Genomic DNA, 20,246 nt, shown 5'->3' on the forward strand with positions numbered 1-20,246 from the left:
TGCAATACAATACCAAAACGACAATAACCATTACTTCCATTACTGCCCTCAGAGGTACTACCTGCATAGTCCCCCTGTTGGTTTCTAACTACACTCTCACTATTGTAAAAGCTCCCCCTTGATTCAACACGTGACACAATTACTGCTGCTCTGCCTGCCTGCTGTGTAGTGGGGCTGCAGGTATATTATGGCCCAGGTATTTCAGTGCTCGCTGAAGCAAGTCCCCCTCCTATGTGAAAGCACTTTGGGATGAAAGGCACTAGATGAATCAAAAATAATTATCATTACTGTAAGCAAGAGTCTTGATAGCTTGGCAGCACTTGGCTGTGTAGTGTTGGGCTCAGATGGTAAATGTTCTGTTTTGCTATGAGTAACAAAAATCCAATCCCACTGTTACCAGTCCCACAGGTTGTTGTATTCATATTATACTATTTATGCATTATGTAGAATTCGATACAAATAAAAAAAATCTGTTGATTTATGTAAAGGTGCGTTTCTGATTTTCTATTGGATTGCTGAGATTAAGTGCCCTCCTTAAGCTTTTTAATCTACCTGATGTATTTTTATTACAAAGATGCTGTTTTTATATTACATAATATTCAATCATTTTAAATACATTGATAAGCATTAAAAAAGTGACGAGAAAGTTAGTTTGTTACTTAGTTCCAACACTCATTTTGTTGCTTTTTCAATGTCTCTAAGTTTGTGTAGTATGAAAATCGCATGTCGGTTTAGTTTAAATCTATGAGAAATTATAGATTTCTTTTAATCAGTAACAGCTGTTTTGTAGTGACTTCATATTGTGTATGTCCTTTTTTAATACTGTTGTATTGATTTAAAACTATATATGTATATATTGGCTTTATTGCATGGAAACAATAGCGAAACGAAGTTGGCAATTTTCGGAAAAGGATTAGTTAATTGTTATTTCTGTATTGATGTATTTGTTATTCCACAAGATGTGATTTAAAAAAAAGCCAATTTTACCAGAGCTGTAATTTGTAATGGAACCTTGTGATATAGGTGGGTTGTTATGCCTGCTGATAGCTCAAACCAATCCTAACACAGTGTCTCTGAATTATTTTTCATATACTGTATTCTAACTAATGCATTTTTAAATAGATTTCTTACCTAGAATCTGTCCTCTGTTTTTGTATGAATAGATAGCATATAGTTTAAAAGATCAACAGCCAAAGCCAAAAATGCATTTAAAACTTTTCAGTTTTTGGTCAATTCCATTTTTTAACAATTCATATGAGAGAAAAAAGAGGACTTTATTCGCCATATGTACATGTACATTGGGATTTTTATTTGCACTGTGCTCCTGGGATGTGCACACAGCTTGAGTTTCTATTAATAATAATAATAATTGCTTACACTTATATAGCGCTTTTCTGGACACTCCACTCAAAGCGCTTTACAGGTAATGGGGACTCCCCTCCACCACCACCAATGTGCAGCATCCACCATACTCAGAAACAACAGATGTTAGCACTGAAAATAATAGATTGTGTTGCTTACATCTTCCTGCCTTGTGTATAAATTTGCACCTTGGAATACTGAAGTCCTGAGTTAATTAATTGAAAATGTATCTAATGCTTTTTGATAAGAATTCTTTTTTATTTCTAATTACATCTCTTATTCCCAAATGTTAGAGACTACAGAGAACCACAGCATTATTACATGGGTAAAAACTCATATAAACATTGCAATGAAATACACATGTATTAACCTCAAGAAAGGAGTAAAACATCATAGAACAAAATGTACAATATTCAGTTTTGTATTGGTGGGCACTAAAAAAATATAATTTCAAAAACAGAAAAAAAACACATTTGGGAATGCTCAAGGACAGTATCTGTGAGTCAGGATACATAATGACTCATATTCATTGTTGGAGCTAATCTTGCTCTCTGTATCTGAAAATGCAATAAAACCTGTAGCTAAATATCATTTTTAATCTCTGTGGGCGAAATTTAAACTGTAAAGAAACATTGTATGCCAAGAAATCAAAGGAGAAATAAAAAGCAAAGTGAAAGAACATAAAAATAAGTATAATAAAAGCACTGATGTGCTGCAATTGTTAGTCAGAAACATACAGCTCAGAAAACGTACATTAAAAATAATTCATTTGCAGAAGGTTAACTGTAACTTGTATCACTGAGCAGAACTGCACAGGGAAACATTTCCCTTTCAATACAGAAACAAAATTGTTACAAGAAAACCCATATCTTTAGCAATCAGTAGCTGTCCAATAGCAATGCCTTTCACTATGATAAATAGATTTTTTATGTATTATGTACAACAGTAAATGATGCAGGGACAAAGACACTTCACAAAATAAAAGAAAATAGTTATCATTTGATTTCAGTTTACTATCATTTGACAGATCCCTGTGTACGTTTTCTAAGATAAAATAAACCTGAAATCTACTATTTGTGCTTTTCTGGAGCTGAGAAACAATGCCAAATCTATTTCATCACTGGGAACACTTATGGCAAACTGACTTGGTTGAATAATCAAAGTCAAAGATGTAAAAATTAGAAAATACAAATATTCTAAAAACATGGGGAATTTCTTATAATATCTATGTTCAAATTCTTGTATACAATAATGCCTTGAAAGATTTTTCTAAATGAAACAGGAGCATATGATGACATTTAGAAACAGTTGTTTCAGCCATATAGGTCTTTGGGTACTTTAGCTCGAAACAAATTTTATTTTTTTTTAACAAGAAATCTGGTTTTAAGAAGGTCAGCATGGTCAGAGCTTCTGGTTCCTGAGTTTAATGCCAGATGGGAGTATGTTCTGAGTAAAGTTGAAAGATTCTTCTCCCGTTTGTGTATGTGCTCACCAGCTGACTCAGACTCCAGAGAACTGCTGTACAGTATATAACTGTATTTGCACCCTATTTTGTGTTCTGCACTTCCAAGATAGCTTTGATGCAAGCTAATGTCTTTTTATTATTTTTTATTTTTATTATTATAATTGTCAAGTCTCTATATGTCAAGTTTCTTCATCTCAGTTATTTCATAAGGTGACCTAGGTTCAATTCCAAATCTGGGGTGCTATTTCTGTGGAGTATGTGTCCTTCCTGTGCTCACCTACTGTAGGTTTCTTCCAAACGTCCAAAGACTGGTGGCGTCTGGGTAAGTTCATTTGTGAACGTGTGTCTGTCTGCCCTGTGATGGATAGGCTTCCCGTCCAACTTGTATCCTGCCTTGTGCCCATTACTTGCCTGGGCAGACTCTGGCTCCTCTGTGACCCTGAAATGGATGAAGCAGTGAGAAAATGGATGGGTTTCATAAGGTACTGTAAAGATGCATGACTTATACAAGAAGAAGAAACATGTTAGACCTTGTACGTATTCAATTCACCGCTGCACGCTCACTACATTACAACACACATCAAGTGGTTATAATTTTATCTACTTGAATGCCTTTTTGCTTAATATATTTTAACTTAATATGGTATAAATTAATAAAACAATCTAAAAGCTTCAATTTTGTGCTGCATCAAACTTTTGCAGGTCCACATTTCAAAAGGTGAGAGTTGCTCTTTTTCACTTGAGCCATTCACCACATCTTATGATATACAACTTATCACAGAACATATAGTCCTGGGAAGTTGTTTTTTATCCACACAGCATTTATATTGAATAGTTATTACAATCATTAATTATTATTGAGCCACAACTCAAAATTAGATGACAATGCTCCTGTGATAAATATGTGAAGTCACAGCCAACGCCATTCTTCAAGCAGTATTATGAAAAGAAAAGATTACTTGCTAATTGACAGAAATATCAAATATCAGAGGACTATAGGACAAAAATATGATTTACAAGGACAGTTTGTTTACAATTTCTGTACTATGTCTTCCAAATCAACCCAAGGTCATATCATCTTAGCATTGTAAAATGCAAATGTTTTACATTTAACTACTGCAGAAACTAATATAAAACAATAACATAATAGCAACTTTCTATAAGGTAGTAGCTTTCGTAGCATGCTTTTTTCATACAGCACCAAACCTGCAGAGACCACTACAGAAAAAAAGTTCAAAACTGTTTGTGTAACTAGCAGTGCTAGTTTATAAGGGTTTAATTTCAATATAGCGAAAGATGCATTTTATGTGTCTTTTTCTGATTTCTAATGTATTAAGTTTGTTTTGCCTACCTGTTAGAATAATTCTGTTTACAAGCCTGTGGGAATAAAAGATTCAGTTTCTATTGATCTGGGATCGATGAGAAAAGACTAAAGATGGACCAATAAAAGACGAGAGTCTATGTATGTTGCTCATTTACTAATTCAACATTAAAATATGGATTACTTCTTATACAAAGGGACAATTAATGTAGTTTAATTCAACCACAAAAAATACAATCACTTTTACAATACAAGAACAGCAGATATGAAATGAAATATTAAATTAATCTTTGCAACATTTTTTTTATTCCTTAATCATTTTTATTTAATCTTGTTTAAAACCAATCAAGGAACTGCATCTTGTAGCCTGGGCAATGTAGTACAAATGTCCAGAAAATATTAACCAAAAAATACATTTCAAACAAAAGAGGATGATTACATTAATGTTTCTACAACAGATCAGTGATGAAGACTGTTAGTTGGCTTTTATCTGCTTCTTGTCTTCAGTCTTTGGTGGTATAATTTTAACATCAAAGAGAATGAAGAATTCCAGAAGTGCCTTGGTATCCTTTAAGTCTAAAGAGTACTCTTGGGCTATTTTATTAGGTGTCCAAGATTTAGGAGAGCGTTTGTGGTTGTTGAGGACTGTCAAGGCCTCCACAATGGACAGTTTTCCTTTTGGGATGCCTTTAATGTCCAAAATGCCATAGGGGTTTCCCACTACACGGGATTTGCAAGGCCGGCACTCCTCTTCATTTTTACTTGGAATTTTTGTCTTCACCGGGTTCTATAAGAATTGAAACACCAGAAATTTACAACATGTAAAAAAGAGGAAAATGAGAGAGAGGGAATAAATGTCTTTAGTATTCACAATGGGCATTTTTTTACAGCAGTAGACAATATAGAAAACACAAAAAACAAACACCACACATAAACATGAACTAGAGAATCATCTCATAAGCAAGGTTATGGCCACAAGATAATAATAAGGAAAAATAAGCAGAAGATCACTCAGATCTCTTCTGCATGTACCACATATATTATGATATATGCAGATCAGTTACTCAGAAATCAGTGATCCTCTACCCAGTACAATAATATTTAGTATTCTTAACCTCAAGGTGGCTGAAGGCAAACATTAATAAACAACTGATGCAGCAAGTGATACATACATTGGCTATCAAATAAGGACTCGTAGCTGTAATTTCTGCCAAATGTGCCTCTAACAAATATTGTTTGATTTCAAGGGAGGTGAATACTGCTGGAATCAGTTATTTTCTGTTTTATTTTTTAAATTAATGTAGGCAGATCTGTAGAATTTTGTTTTCACTTTGAAATTATAATGTTTTGTGTCAATAAATCCCATTGATTTCATATTGTAACAAAATCTGAAAAATGTAAGGGGGAGAATACTTTTGAAAGTGACAATACTATTATGCCAGCAGCTATATCACCCTGCAACACACAGCTGTCAGCCCATTGAAGCTCAGCAAGTGTGAGCCTGGTCAGTACCTGGATGGGAGACCTCCTGGGAAACACTAAGGTTGCTGCTGGAAGAGGTGTTAGAGGGGCCAGCAGGGGGAGCTCACCCTGCAGTCTGTGTGGGTCCCAATGCCCCAGTATAGTGATGGGGACACTATACTGTAAAAAGACAGTTTTTACAGTATTTTCCTTCGGATGAGACATAAAACTGAGGTCCTGACTCTCGGTGGTCATTAAAAATCCCAGGGTGTTTCTCGAAACAAGTTGGCATCCTGGCCAAATTTCCCATTGGCCCTTACCAATCACAACCTCCTAATAATCCCCATCTATGAATTGGCTTCATCACTCTGTTCTCCTCCCCACTGAGAGCTGGTGCATGGGGAGTGTACTGGCGAACTATGGCTGCTGTCCAGATGGGGCTGCACATTGGTAGTGGTGGAAGGGATCCCAATTAACTGTAAAGTGCTTTGAGTGGAGTGTCCAGAAAAGTGCTATAAAAGTGTAAGCAATTATTTATTATTAATAATGCATTATTCATATGCGTTGAATAAATTGGGGGAAAATGGGAATCAAGAGTTAATTAATCAGAGGGACTGTGAGCTCCTGCCTATATTTTGTCTGGGAAAAGTGAAAAGTAGACTTTGTTTCACATTGGGATAAGCATTCCAGCAAAACTGTTCTTACCAGTTGAGGAGGGTCTTTTGACTCCACATATACTGTCTTTAGTAATGACAGAAGATGCTCATTCTTCTTATTGATGGATTCAGTAGCCTCAGGATCTATATCAACAAGTGAGAAAGAAAACAATTATGTAGATACTTCACACCTGTAACACAATAGAATTACCAAACTATAAAGTGAAGTGCTGCATTTACTATCTGCTATGCTTTGTTACAGCTTTGCGAAACAGAAGCCTTAGAAATAGATGCGGGTTTTAGAAACATGCCTTTTCCTTTACGCTTTCAAAATCTGACATATCCTGGTCTTTCCCTAACCCTAACTGTTTTACATTCAATACTGATGAATGTCTCTGAAGCAGCAGTTTTAACCACTGGGCCAATTTGCTGCCCTTGTTAGAACAGGTAAAAGAAAAAAGGAGCTTTAACTCATTTAACTAATTTTGCTTCTCTTTACAGAAATGTGGATACAGAATTTCCCTTAAGTATATTCTTTAGGTTACCCCCATGTAAAATATCCTAAATGTTCAGGTAATTAAAGAATTGACCAACCAATATAAAAACAATTAAAAAACAGTATATCAAGTGCAGCCTCATGTACCATTATACCATGTACTGGATAAGATGAATACCTCGTTTCGTTTAGTTAAGTACAGCTGACTTGCAGGAAGTGGACCTAGTTAATTTTAAATTACCTTTTAATATATTTTAAAATTTAAATATTAATCATACATTTATACTGCATTCTTAAGTACAAGGTCACAGCTCAGTTTACATAAAACCCCTTGACTTAAAATTCTTCTTGTTTCAGTTTAAGGGTGTCGCAAAAAGCTTAACAAATCTAAATCGATACTCTAGTAAGGGAAATGGTCATCGAATTTACTGGTAATTCTTAGCATATTCAATAAATTGACAAAGACTTCAATGTCACAGACATGATGTTGATATTTCAAGAGTTTAACTATCGTTACATTAAATAGGTTAAATGTTAAACAAGAAACATGATTTAAGTAGAGTACATAAGATAAAATATCACAATTATCTATGAAACAGCATCGCTTGTGTCTGTGCAACCAATTTAATGCACTGCACGTTACACAACCCCGTCAATGACAAATTGCTCACTGGTGTTTTTCGACTTACTTTCTTTAATTTGCTGTATGATGCCTTTAGTCAAAGGGTGATGAGGCGCCGCTGAAGGTTTGGATTTGCTTATCTCCCTGTGAGCCCGGTTTTCCAGATTAAAATTTCTGAACGCACGTGAAACACGCGACCCCATATTTCACTTCATAATACAATTTTAACACACTCCGTGAAACGTTATGGTCAGACAGCCCAACCTTCTACGGAAAGTGACAAGGAACAAACAAAACCAACCTTGAAAACCACTTCATGAAAGACGTCACTCTTGTGTCACAGCGGATGAGTTAAATGCGAGCAAGACCAGGCAGCGAATTTAATATATTCAGAAATAAACATCCGAGACTCTATATTTCACGATTTATTTTCTGATATCAATTACCTCCTCATTCGTAGATGGGTCTGTACTTGAGCTTCAGTCTAAATTGAAAAACTTTGGGGTGATATTCGATTCTGGCTTAACATTCGACCCACATGTGAAGCATATTGTCAAAACATCTTTTTTCACCTCATAAATATCGCTAGACTACGCCCTATGCTATCACTAACTGTGGCTGAAAAGCTGATCAACACATTCGTGTTCTCTCGAATTGACTACTGTAATGCTCGACTCGCTGGGGTATCTAACTCCACATTGAACAAACTCCAGTATGTCCAGAATCTGCAGCCAGAATCCTGACCAGGTCTAGTGCAAGTGATCATATTACTCATATTACTCATATTACTGGACTTTAAAATCCTCATGCTCACCTATAAGGCTCTGCATGGCTTAGCACCTCAGTACCTGTCTGAGCTACTATCATCCTACTCCCCACCTCACAACCTTCGCTCTTCTAACTCTGGTCTCCTTACTGTCCCCCAAGCCCGTCTACACTCTATGGGTGACAGGGCCTTCTCCTGTTATGTCCCCAAGCTCTGGAACTCTCTCCCCAAGGATATCAGAGAGTCACCTTATCTGAACTCCTTCAAATCCAGACTCAAAACCCTCTTCTTCAGAAAAGCCTTTACTTAACTGGTTCCATTCTTCACCCCTCTGCTTTTCTTAGTACCGCCATCCACTGTCTCCTCTATATATTGTAATTGGGTTTAATCTTGTGTCTTTTTTATTGTCGTTGTCATTCTGCAAAGCGCTTTGAGAAGCCACTGTTAAAGGCGCTATATAAAATAAGGTTTATTATTATCATCATTTTTGTAATTCCACTGAAACCATACTATAGACTATGAGAACTTTGAGCAACCATATTGTATAAATTGAAATACTAAAGCTAACAGATGTTTGTTAGGCTGCTAATAAGTAACGATAAAATGCAACATTATAATCTGCATGGTAAAAAATATTTCAGAATATCACCGATTAATGGGATTCGGGACACCGCAGGTTTATCAATTGTAAACGGCGAATATTCTTTTGCACGTATCTTTTAATTGTAAATGGCTGCGTAGGGCGTTTCCTCGGTGCAGTACATTAGCATTGCTGCCTCGCAACGGTGGGGCCCTGGGTTCAGGTGCTGGGATGCTGCATGGAGTTTGCACGCTGTCCCCATGTTCAACACGTGGGTTTCCTCCCGCAGTCCAAAGACATACTGGAAGGTTAATTCGCCTCTGGAAAAACTAGCTCCGGCGTGAGTGTGTTGCGTGTCTGTGTCTGTCTGCGACCCTGTATTGGATGAAGCGGTTAGAAAATGGATAGATGGATGCACTGAAAATAATGAGGAACGATTCTCTAGTGAATTTTTTTTACTTAAAATATATGTCACTTGGGGGGAAAAAAATCTTGAAAAAATAAAATATTGGACCATCAGAAAAAGCGATAGAATTATTTCCCTTTAATGTTTTTAATTAAATAAAAAACATATTTTTGCAGACCCACTGTCCCCGTGAGTTCAAACACTTTTTTGGTAGAGTTTATCACCACGGTCACTGTATTCAGCATTAACTTTCAAGTGGTGTTACTCGGTGTTACCAGTAGGCGGCAGCAAATAACGAGAAGAAATGTGAATTATTATTGAGCCACACCTCAAAATTAGGTGACAATGCTCCTGTGATAAATATGTTAAGTCACAACCAACACCATTCTTCAAGCAGTATTATAAAAAGAAAAGATTACTTGCTAATTGACAGACATATCAGAGGACTATAGGACAGAAAATCTGATTTACAAGGACAGTTTGTTTACAATTTCTGTACTATATTTTCCCAATTTAGCCTGTGGTCATATCATCTTGGCACTGTAAAATGCAAATGTCTTATACTTAGCTACTGCAGGAACTAATATAAAACAATAAAATAATAGAAACCTTTCTATAAGGTAGTAGCTTTCGTAGCATGCTTTTTTCATACAGCACCAAACCTGCAGAGACCACTACAGAAAAAAAATGTTCAAAATGGTTTGTGTAACTAGCAGTGCTAGTTTATAAGGGTTTAATCTCAATATAGCAAAATATGCATTTTATGTCTTTTTCTGACTCCTGATGTATTGAGTTTGCCTACCTGTTTAAATAATTCCATTTACAAGCCTTTGGGAATAAAAGATTCAGTTTCTATTGATCTGGGATCGATGAGAAAGGACTAAAGATGAACCAATAAAAGACGAGAGTCTGTGTATATATGTTGCTCGTGGCTATTTACTAATTCAATATTAAAATATGGATTACTTCTTATACAAAGGAACATGTAATGAAGTTTAATTCAACCACAAAAAATACAATCACTTTTACAATACAAGAACGGCAGATATGAAATGAAATATAAAATGAATCTTTACAACATTGTTTTTATTCCTTAATCATTTTTATCTAATCTCGTTTAAAACCAATCAAGGAACTGCATCTTGTAGGCTGGGCAATGCAGTACAAATGTCCAGAAAATATTAACCGAAAAATATATTTCAAACAAAAGAGGAGACTTCTTGTCTTCAGTCTTTGGTGGTATAATTTTAACATCAAAGAGAATGAAGAATTCCAGAAGTGCCTTGGTATCCTTTAAGTCTAAAGAGTACTCTTGGGCTATTTTATTAGGTGTCCAAGATTTAGGAGAGCATTTGTATTTGTTGAGGACTGTCAAGGCCTCCACAATGGACAGTTTTCCTTTTGGGATGTCTTTAATGTCCAAAATGCCATAGGGGTTTCCCACTACACGGGATTTGCAAGGCCGGCACTCCTCTTCAGTTTCTCTTCATCCTGTTCTGCAAGAATTGAAACACCAGAAATTTACAACATGTAAGAAAAAGGATAATGAGAGAGAGGGAATAAATGTCTTTAGTATTCCCAATGGGCAATTTTTTACAGCAGCAGACAATGTAGAAAACAACATACACAAACATGAACAAGAGAATCATCTCATGAGCAAGGTTATGGCCACAAGAATATAATTAGGAAAAATAAGCAGAAAAACACACACATCTCTTCTGCATGTACCACACATATTATTCCATCTCCAAAAATGCAGATTAGTCAGTCAGAGATCAGTGTTCCTGTACCCAATAGAATAATATTAAGTATTCTTAACCTCAAGGTGGTAGAAGGCAAACCTTAATTATCTATTTATGTGGCACGTGATACACACAGTGGCTATTAAAAGAAGATTCGGAGCTGTAATTTCTGCCAAAGGTACCCCAAACAAATATTTATTCAAGGGGGGTGAATACTGCTGGAATCAGTTATTTTCTGTTTTAATTATATAATTAATGTAGGCAGATCTGTAGAATTTTGTTTTCACTTTGACATTATAGATTGTTTTGTGTCAACCAATGGCAAAAAATCCCTTTGATTTTATAACAATAAAATCTTAACAAGTACAAGGGGGTGAATGCTTTTCAAAGTGACAATACTAATACATTATTCATATGCGTTGAATAAATTGGGGGAAAATGGGAATCAAGAGTTAATTAATCAGAGGGACTGTGAGCTCCTGCCTATATTTTGTCTGGGAAAAGTGAAAAGTAGACTTTGTTTCACATTGGGATAAGCATTCCAGCAAAACTGTTCTTACCAGTTGAGGAGGGTCTTTTGACTCCACATATACTGTCTTTAGTAATGACAGAAGATGCTCATTCTTCTTATTGATGGATTCAGTAGCCTCAGGATCTATATTAACAAGTGAGAAAGAAAACAATTAAGTAGATTTTATTTCCTAGAATTCTCTTGTCTTTAAAGCTGAAGTTTATTCTCTAGAGTCGACATTACTTCACACCTGTAACACAACAGAATTACCAAACTATAAAGTGAAGTGCTGCATTTACCATCTGCTATGCTTTGTTACAGCTTTGTGAAACAGAAGCCTTAGAAATAGATGCGGGTTTTAGAAACATGCTTTTTCCTTTACACTTTCAAAATCTGACATATCCTGGTCTTTCCCTAACCCTAACTGTTTTACATTCAATACTGATGAATGTCTCTGAAGCTAGATCTGAAGAACAAAAATAGTTCATTTGAGAAAATGGAACCATTTATAAATGACAATGTTAACTGCAACAGATTTTCCATGAGAAAAATAATGATTTCAGTGCAAGGCTCTAAATAAGTCAGAGTCCTAACATTTTTTACCAACCTGCAACAATTTTTATGCTAGTTTTTGTTAGCATGTCCATCCATTCAATTTTTAACCACTTCTTTAAATCCAGGATCATGGGGGAGCCAGAGCCTATCCTACAAGCAAGGTACACCCTGGACAGGACACCAGTCCATTGCAGGGCAAAGACAAGCACACACCCACACACCAGGGCCAGCTGTTCCAGATGCCAATTAACCAACCATTGTTTTGGGACTGTGGAAGGAAATCAGAGCATCCACAGGAAACCCAAGGGGAGAACATGCAAACTTCACACAGACAGCACCCCAGATCCAGAATTGAACCCAGGGCCCGGTGTTGTGAGGCAGCAGTTTTAACCGCTGCACAAAATATGCTGCCCTTGTTAGAACAGGTACAAGAAAAAAATAGCCTTAACTCCTTTTGTTTCTTTTTACAGAAATGTGGAGACAGAATTTCCCTTAAGTATATTCTTTAGGTTACCCCCATGAATAACATCCTAAATGTTCAGATAATTAGAGAATTGACCAACCAACATAAAAACAATAAAAAAAAACAATATATAAAGTGCAGCCTCATGTACAATTATACAATGTATGAGATGAATACCTTGTTTAAACTTTCGTTTAAAGTACAACTGCAGGAAGTGGACCTAGTTAATTTTAAGATTCCTTTCAATATATTTTAAAATTTAAATATTAATCTTACAAATATATTATATTCTTTAGTACAAAGTCACAGCTCAGCTTACATAAAACCCCTTGACTTAAAATTCTTGTTTCAGTTTAAGGATGTCGCAAAAAAGCTTAACAAATCTAAATCGATACTCTAGTAAGGGAAATGGTCATCGAATTTACTGGTAATTCTTAGCATATTCAATAAATTGACAATTTGACTTCAATGTCACTGATATTATGTTGATATTTCAAGAGTAACTATCGTTACATTAAATAGGTTAAATGTTTGTGCGACCAAAAAAACATGGTTTAAGTAGAGTACATAAAATATCACAATTTCAGAATAAAATTTCTGAACGCACATAAAACACGCGACCCCATATTTCACTTCGTAATACGATTTTAACACACTCCGTGAAACGTTATGGTCAGACAGCCGAACTTTCTACGGAAAGTGACAAGGAACAAACAAAACCAACATTGAAAACCAGTGCATGGAAGAGGTCACTCTTGTGTCACAGCGGATGAGTTACTTAAATGCGAGTAAAAGCAGACAGCGAATTTATTATATCCAGAAATAAACATCCGAGACTCTATATTTGGCGATTTATTTTCCGATATCAATTCCCCCTCATTTTTGTGTTTTCCACTGAAACCATACTATACACTATGAGAACTTTGAGCAACCATATTGTATAAATTGAAATTCTATCCTAACAGAAGTTTAGGCTGCTAATAAGTAACGACAAAATGCAAAATTATAATCTGTATGGTAAAAAATATTTTAGAATATCACTGATTAATGGGATTCGAGACACCGCAAGTTTGTCAATTTTAAACGGCAAATATTCTTTACACGAATAATACTTGTGCAGGTATCTTTTCATTGTAAATGTATGTGTAGGGCGTTTCCTGAACAGACATTTCTTCTGTCTTGTGTCTTCTCGGACATATTTAATCTTTCCCTAGCTCAGTCTATAGTTCCTTCCTGCTTTAAGAAAACCACCATCGTCCCTGTCCCTAAGACACCCAGAGTCAGCTGCCTAAATGACTACCGCCCTGTTGCACTCACATCAGTTATCATGAAGTGCTTCGAGCGGTTGGTCAAAGCATACATCACCTCCTCACTGCCTGACACCCTAGACCCACTGCAATTTGCATACCGCCAGAACAGGTCAACAGAAGATGCTATTGCCACTGCCCTCCACACTGCCCTCTCACACCTGGATAAGAAAGGAACATGTGTGAGAATGCTGTTTGTTGATTACAGCTCAGCATTCAGTACCATAGTGCCCTCAAAGCTTGTCATCAAGCTCCAGGACCTGGGACTGAACACCTCCCTCTGTAACTGGATCCTGGACTTCTTGACTGAACGTCCGCAGGTGGTGAAGGTGGGCACCAACATATCCTCTACCCTGAATCTAAACACTGGAGCCCCCCAAGGCTGTGTGCTTAGCCCTGTCCTCTACTGCTTATTTACCCATGACTGTGTCGCCAGGCATAACTCAAACTCCATCATTAAGTTTGAGGACGTCAAGTCATCGGCCTGATCACAGACGGCAGCATGGTGCCAGGAGAACAACCTCTCTCTGAGCATCAGTAAGACTAAGGAGATGATTGTGGACTACAGGAAACACCAGGGAGGAGATCACACACCTATTTACATCAATGGGACTTCAGTGGAGAGGGTCAGAAGTTTTAAGTTCCTGGGAGCTAATTAATTTAGGCGACGTGTCTGTCTTTTACGATTGTTTAAATTACATTTTTAGGTTAATGAACACAGATCTCACAAATTAGCTTCGTAAACCATTTTCCATATAAAACAGAAATGAAAGAATTCGCTGTTTGGTGTAGATCAATAAAAGCAAATAGTGCAGCTGCTGACTAAATAAAAAATGTTTTTTAATTAAATAAAAAATATATTTTTGCAGACTCACTGTCCCCGTGAGTTCAAACACTTTTTTGGTAAGAGTTTATCACCACGGTCACTGTATTCAGTATTAACTTTCAAGTGGTGTTACTCGGTGTTACCAGTAGGCGGCAGCAAATAACGAGAAGGAAAAAGCCTTTAAAATAGTCATTGCAATCTTTTCCACTCATTAAAAGCAGAGGAAGTGGCAGTCATGTGCTATGATCTCCGATATCTGTCAGAGTTTCTCAGAAACAACGTCACTAAGCTTGAACCTGAGTTACATTTTAAAGAGTGAATGATGATTTCAGGAAAAACAGTCATTTAAATTAATTGTGTGAGGAATACTGCCAACATCTTTAATTCTTGCCACGATTTATTTCTCATGAAAATATTTAACCTCCGATATTTTGGTTTTCTAGAGAATACTGCATATTTCCTAAATAGTAATGCAAGATTTATAGAAAGTAGAAGTTAATAAAAAAATATTGTTTGCTCGAACATGTGACAAACAATAGTCTCTCATGGAAAAACATGCACAAGCTGTTTGATTTTTTTTCATAATCCACTCCACCTTTATTGCATCAGCATTCTGCATGCTACATCTGGGAATAATCTTCTTAATACAGAAAAATGCATGGCCTAACACAGAAAAACACCACATACCGCCACATAAAATCAGCCTGGGGAACAAGGAAATCTAAAGTTCTTCACTGATTATGTGACAAACTACTGTACGGCATTGGCATTACTATATATTATCTGTACATCAGCACAGTTGAGTGGATCATTAACATGGTTGTTAATTGTTTTTTTTAAACCATTTTTTCATTCCTTTGTCCATATCTAACAGCAAAGTACAGTATTATAAAGAGGTACAGAAGGCAATAGAGTAGTGCTGAAGTGCTCATGCGGGTTGTGAAGGCAGAACTTCATGCTTCGATTGAATTTTTATTACAAAAATCCTGGCAATAGATTCCCAGTTCTGCAGTACCTACTACTCAGAACACCTAAAGAATCTTGAACACTTTTGGTTAATTTCCAGGTACTTCCCAGCTTGGTAAAACTTCAACACCTCTTGAACAAATTATAACAACAGAATAAACAGTAAGCACTATACTGTACATAGTAAGAAAGCTCCTTGGCTCCTATTATACCTGCTGTATATGGCAGAGGTCTCCATCCCTGGTCCTGTAGAACACCAGCCCAGCTAGTCTTACATATCAATGGTTTCGCACGATAGGAAACACATTTAAGGTATCAGTGAACTAAGCAAGTTCCATTTAGGAATCTTTTGGTTACTGAAGAGAGCTGAGAGAGGTACTCAGAATCTGGTCTGATATGATCTCTAAATTGCTTGATTTATCATGATGTTGTCTAATATTGTTAGTTCGTGAACTCAGAAACCCAGACTACAGACCCACATCCAGCTGTGAATAGGCCCATGGTGATTACAATAATATAAATAATCCATCCATCCAATTTCTAACTGCTGCATCCACTCAAGAGTTGCAGGGGAGCTGGCGCCTATCCTTGCAAGCACCGTTAAAAATGGAATACACCCTGGACAGGACACCAGTCCATCGCAGGGCACACAGACACACTCACACCAGGGCCAGTTTTTCTAGAAGACAGTTAACCTAGCTGTATGATTTTGGACTATGAGAGGAAACTGAAGCAGCTGGAGGAAACCCCATGTGAACACAGGAAGATCACACAGATAACACCCCAGGGCCGGAATCGAACCCTGGGCCCCAGAGCTGTAATTGTGCTGCCCCAATATTATTAAGATCAAATCTAAGCATAGAACATTATAAATAAATATAAAGAAATAATTATAGTCCTTATAGGACTAAGGAGAGGAGGTTTAGTTCTTTTTTTTCTGTCATCCCTGCATTTTACTTTGAAACTTACCAACACATTCAGTACAAGTTGCTTGGCTTCCAGAATTCTCTGAGAAGTGCCTTTCTTAACTTGTAGATGTTGATTATGGTCAGCAAACTTAAATAACAGCTGCGGACGAGTTATGACTGTGTATTGTGCTCTTTCCGATGCCTGGCACAACCCTTGTGTCTTCTTAAAACATTGTTTTGTATACAATTACAACCACAGCAAATACAAAACAAAATCATGAAAAACATTAATTATGCATAGAATTAAGCTATTATCTAATTGTGTAACAAGATTGTGTGTAACCTATTAGTGATTAAACTGTTCATACAACTTATTTTTAGCTTCTACTACTGTAAATAAACCATGTCACAATAACAAATTGAATCCTTTTACTTTAGGAAAACGTGTTGGTTCATTATTGGTCTAATAATGAGAGGACAGAAGATGAACTTGCTGGAAGCACATGGTCTATTGGAAAGGCAAAAAGCAATGAACCGTCTGGGTAGCAGTGAGAAAACATTGAGCAGGTGTGAAGAATGAGTCCACCTAGGAGAGGTAGTCACAGAGCCTGGTCATCGGTGGAGTAGTGAATTGAGGTAGGAGACTTTAGCTAAAAACCACAGTCAGCAGCGCTAGTGCTGGGATTGCCCCATTCATGGGGAAATGGCTCTCTAAAAACCGATTGCCGCTGACTGAAGTCACACTTCAGTGAGTGTGAAATGACTCTTTATACACAAATAATATTAGAGTCATTAAAACAGCATATTTATGAAGCAGTAGTGTAGGGTTGGAACAATATATGTTCTGCAAATAATGGTGGAGTAATACAGTATAGTTGACTTGCTGCTGGCTGGGGCATTATGTTGACTATTGCTTAACGAATATCTGAGTACAATGTTCATTTAATACATCAGCCATTTCCATTTCACTGTCCAGAAGTGTACCGTATAAGTCCCTGGTGTACTGTGCTTCATCCTTGATGGTTCCTGTGCTGTTGTAGAACTGAAAGAACTTGTTTCATCCTTAATTGTAATGTTCCTTTCAATTTCCTACTTGGCTTCTCATTTAATTCCCCAATTACTCCCTCATTAAAGGAATAAAACGTCTGTTGTATACCAATTAGAAGAAATAGTTATTAAATAAGCAAGTCGTAACTTCACAGAACCGGGCTTGTGGAACTACGTGAATAGAAAGCCCTTTTATTTCAATGATATTTAACAGCTTCTGGTGAATCTTACATACTCCAACAAAGTTTTAATAAAAATAGCGGCTGTTTTCTATAAATATTTGTGGTTTTATCAATGGCAGTTTTGCATTATACAAATCAACAAAAGAAGAAGAGATTTCTGACCTTCACGTCTTTAAGTATAATGAGCAGTTCTTTATTGTTGCATTGTAGGTTGAATCGAGTTATAAAACATTATAATTTAACATTAAGGAAATGACAATTGCAGACTGGACAACAGTTTAGGAATGAAAGCCAACTTAACAAGTAGAATGAAACAATGTATCAATGCATAAAAGTATCTCCTTATGAAAAAGGCTTGGTTGTTTTTGTTGAAACGTTATTTACACATACTAGACAATGTGGGGGAGCTATAAAAACAAAATGCTTGGATATATGATTAAAAGTGTAGAAATTAAATCAAGTGATGTTATGCAAATCTACACAATGCACAAGTAAAATCGTATTTTGAATGCTGAGTACAATTGTGGCCATTGTGTTACAAAAATACATTACTGTTCTAAAATCAGTCCAGAGAATAGCAATCAGATGCATCCCTGAGCTTAAATAAATGTCCTACACTGAAAGACTAAAATAACTAAAACATTTTAGTTTTGAACAGAGAGGCATAAGAGGGGACCTGAGTCAAGTATTCATAATCTGCAAAGGCACTGACAAAGTAAATACAATGAACAGAATCAACAGTTAAACACAAACCAGAGTATGCAAGTGTTAATAATTGGGTTGCGTTTAAAACTGAGAACAAGAGGCACTTCTTTACCCAAATGATTGTGGAATGTGGATCACGGTGCCGAGCCCAATTGCTGAAGCTGGTTTCTGTCAAGAAATTACTCAATGAGATCCTCATGAGTTAAATGAGTTGGATAGAACACGTCTTCTCTTGCTTATGACCTTTCTTATGTTCAAACAAGGTGTGGTGGGTACTATTTTGTAAACATATAATCCTTATAAAATCCTATATAAGGATTTTTTATAACACTAAAGAAAATTGTGCAGGTACAGAAACTATCTGGGTTGTTTCTTAAGTGTTTCTTCACTCAGATCAGAACATTAAAAAAAATAAATGACAGAACTCATAAACGACGGACCTCAGAAACTGTACCTAAGACCAGATTTCAAAACCAGTCCCTGAAAACAGAGATTGCTATTTAAAGTTGTAGACTAAGCAAAACTCTACAATAAATGCCAAAAGGATATGAGAGAGAAAACTAACTGGTTTTAGCATGTACACTGAACATAAAAACAAATCTTCAAGAAAACTATATTCTAGCTTGGTATTACTGATCTTAAAAATGGATACCCCAGTTGAACACCAAGATCTTTGCAGTGGTATGTACTGTATGCTGTCTGCCACTAGAGTGCTAAACACTGTTGGTCTTACTTCTCTAAATACATAAACTGCTGAGTTACTGTATGAACAGGTTCATACATTTAAAAAGCAAATGGAACAGTGGAGAGCTCAGTTCTGTTACTCCCAAGAAATCACTTGTGACAGAATGTGCATTTCTTCCTTGGTCACAAGACTGTACACGATTTACAGAACCAGAACTAAATAAGAAAATATCTTTTAAAAATTACAGAAGAACAAAGGAGGTGAGAGCTTTATTTTTCTGAACAGCATCCTCACATTGGTAACCTTTCATACATTCCTATACTGAGAGTAAATGTGGAGTGTACTGCAAGGGTTACTATGGATTCAAGAAAGGAGATTAAATAAGCACTCAAACAGAAAGCCCAGTCTATACAGTATGTAAACAGTGTTGCTAACAATTAGGGGGAACTTTTAATGAGATATGTTTTGCTGGTTAACACACTCTCATACCAATCATGTCTCTTCAGGTTATTTGTACTTCATATGGTTTCCATGTGGTCTCAGACCATCAGTACACACATTTATCTAAACTTCGCAATTTTAATCCGCACTGCTTAACAACTGTTGGAATGAAACAAAAGTATTTGCACAAGGAAATACATGTTTTCCAAAGTCAGGGGGCTGTACTTTTCATTTTAAGGTACAGTCTATATTTGGCGATTCACCTGGTTGTCCATGAACAACGTGGTTTTCCTTCAGGTTAGCAATATGAAAAGGGATGGATAGATTCAGTGGAGACTGCACAGTGGCATGACGGTTAGCACTTCTGTCCAACAGCTCTGTCTTGGATTCCATTTTCACATGGGGAACCATCTGTGTGAGGTTTGCCTGCCTGTTTCTCTCATGTTTGTCTAGGTTTGTTCCTGGTGCTCAGGGTCCTTCCCACCTTCTAAAGACATACTGGCTAGCTTAACTGGTATCTCTAAATTGCCCCAGTGTGGGCACGTCTGTCTTGCAATGGACTAGTCTCATGCAGAGTATAGTCATGCCTTGTGCTCAGTGTTTGCCAGCATACAGTATAGGCTTCAGCTCAGGCAGAAGAGAGGTTTGAAGGACATGCATTTAGGAAGAGGTGAAAATATAAAATGTACTTAGTGTGCAGTATGTGCAAGACCCTGGGGCTTATTACCATCCCACAACACTTTGTTTCACATTCTAAAAAAGTAACATTCATG

At 36.6% G+C, this 20,246-nt stretch overlaps 2 protein-coding genes across 2 annotated transcripts; both read right to left on the reverse strand.

Annotated features, from left to right (window-relative positions):
* Nucleotides 1-4,346: 4,346 nt before the first annotated feature.
* On the reverse strand, nucleotides 4,347-7,634 carry LOC148840168 (NADH dehydrogenase [ubiquinone] 1 alpha subcomplex assembly factor 4-like). Its single transcript, XM_088909636.1, has 3 exons — nucleotides 7,451-7,634; nucleotides 6,315-6,409; nucleotides 4,347-4,935 (listed from the first exon to the last, which is right to left on the reverse strand). The coding sequence occupies exons 1-3, from the start codon at nucleotides 7,584-7,586 to the stop codon at nucleotides 4,624-4,626; spliced, it is 543 nt and encodes a 180-aa protein (XP_088765762.1). The 5' UTR covers nucleotides 7,587-7,634; the 3' UTR covers nucleotides 4,347-4,623.
* Nucleotides 7,635-10,234: 2,600 nt separating this feature from the next.
* Nucleotides 10,235-12,124, reverse strand: LOC148840169 (NADH dehydrogenase [ubiquinone] 1 alpha subcomplex assembly factor 4-like). The gene is made up of 3 exons (XM_088936529.1): nucleotides 11,996-12,124; nucleotides 11,438-11,532; nucleotides 10,235-10,606 (listed from the first exon to the last, which is right to left on the reverse strand). The coding sequence occupies exons 1-3, from the start codon at nucleotides 12,072-12,074 to the stop codon at nucleotides 10,253-10,255; spliced, it is 528 nt and encodes a 175-aa protein (XP_088792655.1). The 5' UTR covers nucleotides 12,075-12,124; the 3' UTR covers nucleotides 10,235-10,252.
* Nucleotides 12,125-20,246: the final 8,122 nt, after the last annotated feature.

This window comes from Atractosteus spatula, chromosome 2 (assembly GCF_055471065.1).
Source record: "Atractosteus spatula isolate fAtrSpa1 chromosome 2, fAtrSpa1.hap1, whole genome shotgun sequence".
Lineage (NCBI taxonomy): Eukaryota > Metazoa > Chordata > Actinopteri > Semionotiformes > Lepisosteidae > Atractosteus > Atractosteus spatula.

Excerpts from the sequence above, each read along its gene's own strand:
- LOC148840169 (XM_088936529.1), bottom strand. The coding sequence starts at position 12,074 with ATGATCCTGGATTTAAAGAAGTGGTTAAAAATTGAATGGATGGACATG. Across the intron at positions 11,533-11,995 it reads TAGCATAAAAATTGTTGCAG|ATCCTGAGGCTACTGAATCC; the intron begins GTTGGTAAAAAA and ends TTGTTAATATAG. Across the intron at positions 10,607-11,437 it reads CAAAAGACCCTCCTCAACTG|GAGTGCCGGCCTTGCAAATC; the intron begins GTAAGAACAGTT and ends GAAACTGAAGAG.
- LOC148840168 (XM_088909636.1), bottom strand. The coding sequence starts at position 7,586 with ATGGGGTCGCGTGTTTCACGTGCGTTCAGAAATTTTAATCTGGAAAAC. Across the intron at positions 6,410-7,450 it reads CATACAGCAAATTAAAGAAA|ATCCTGAGGCTACTGAATCC; the intron begins GTAAGTCGAAAA and ends TTGTTGATATAG. Across the intron at positions 4,936-6,314 it reads CAAAAGACCCTCCTCAACTG|AACCCGGTGAAGACAAAAAT; the intron begins GTAAGAACAGTT and ends CAATTCTTATAG.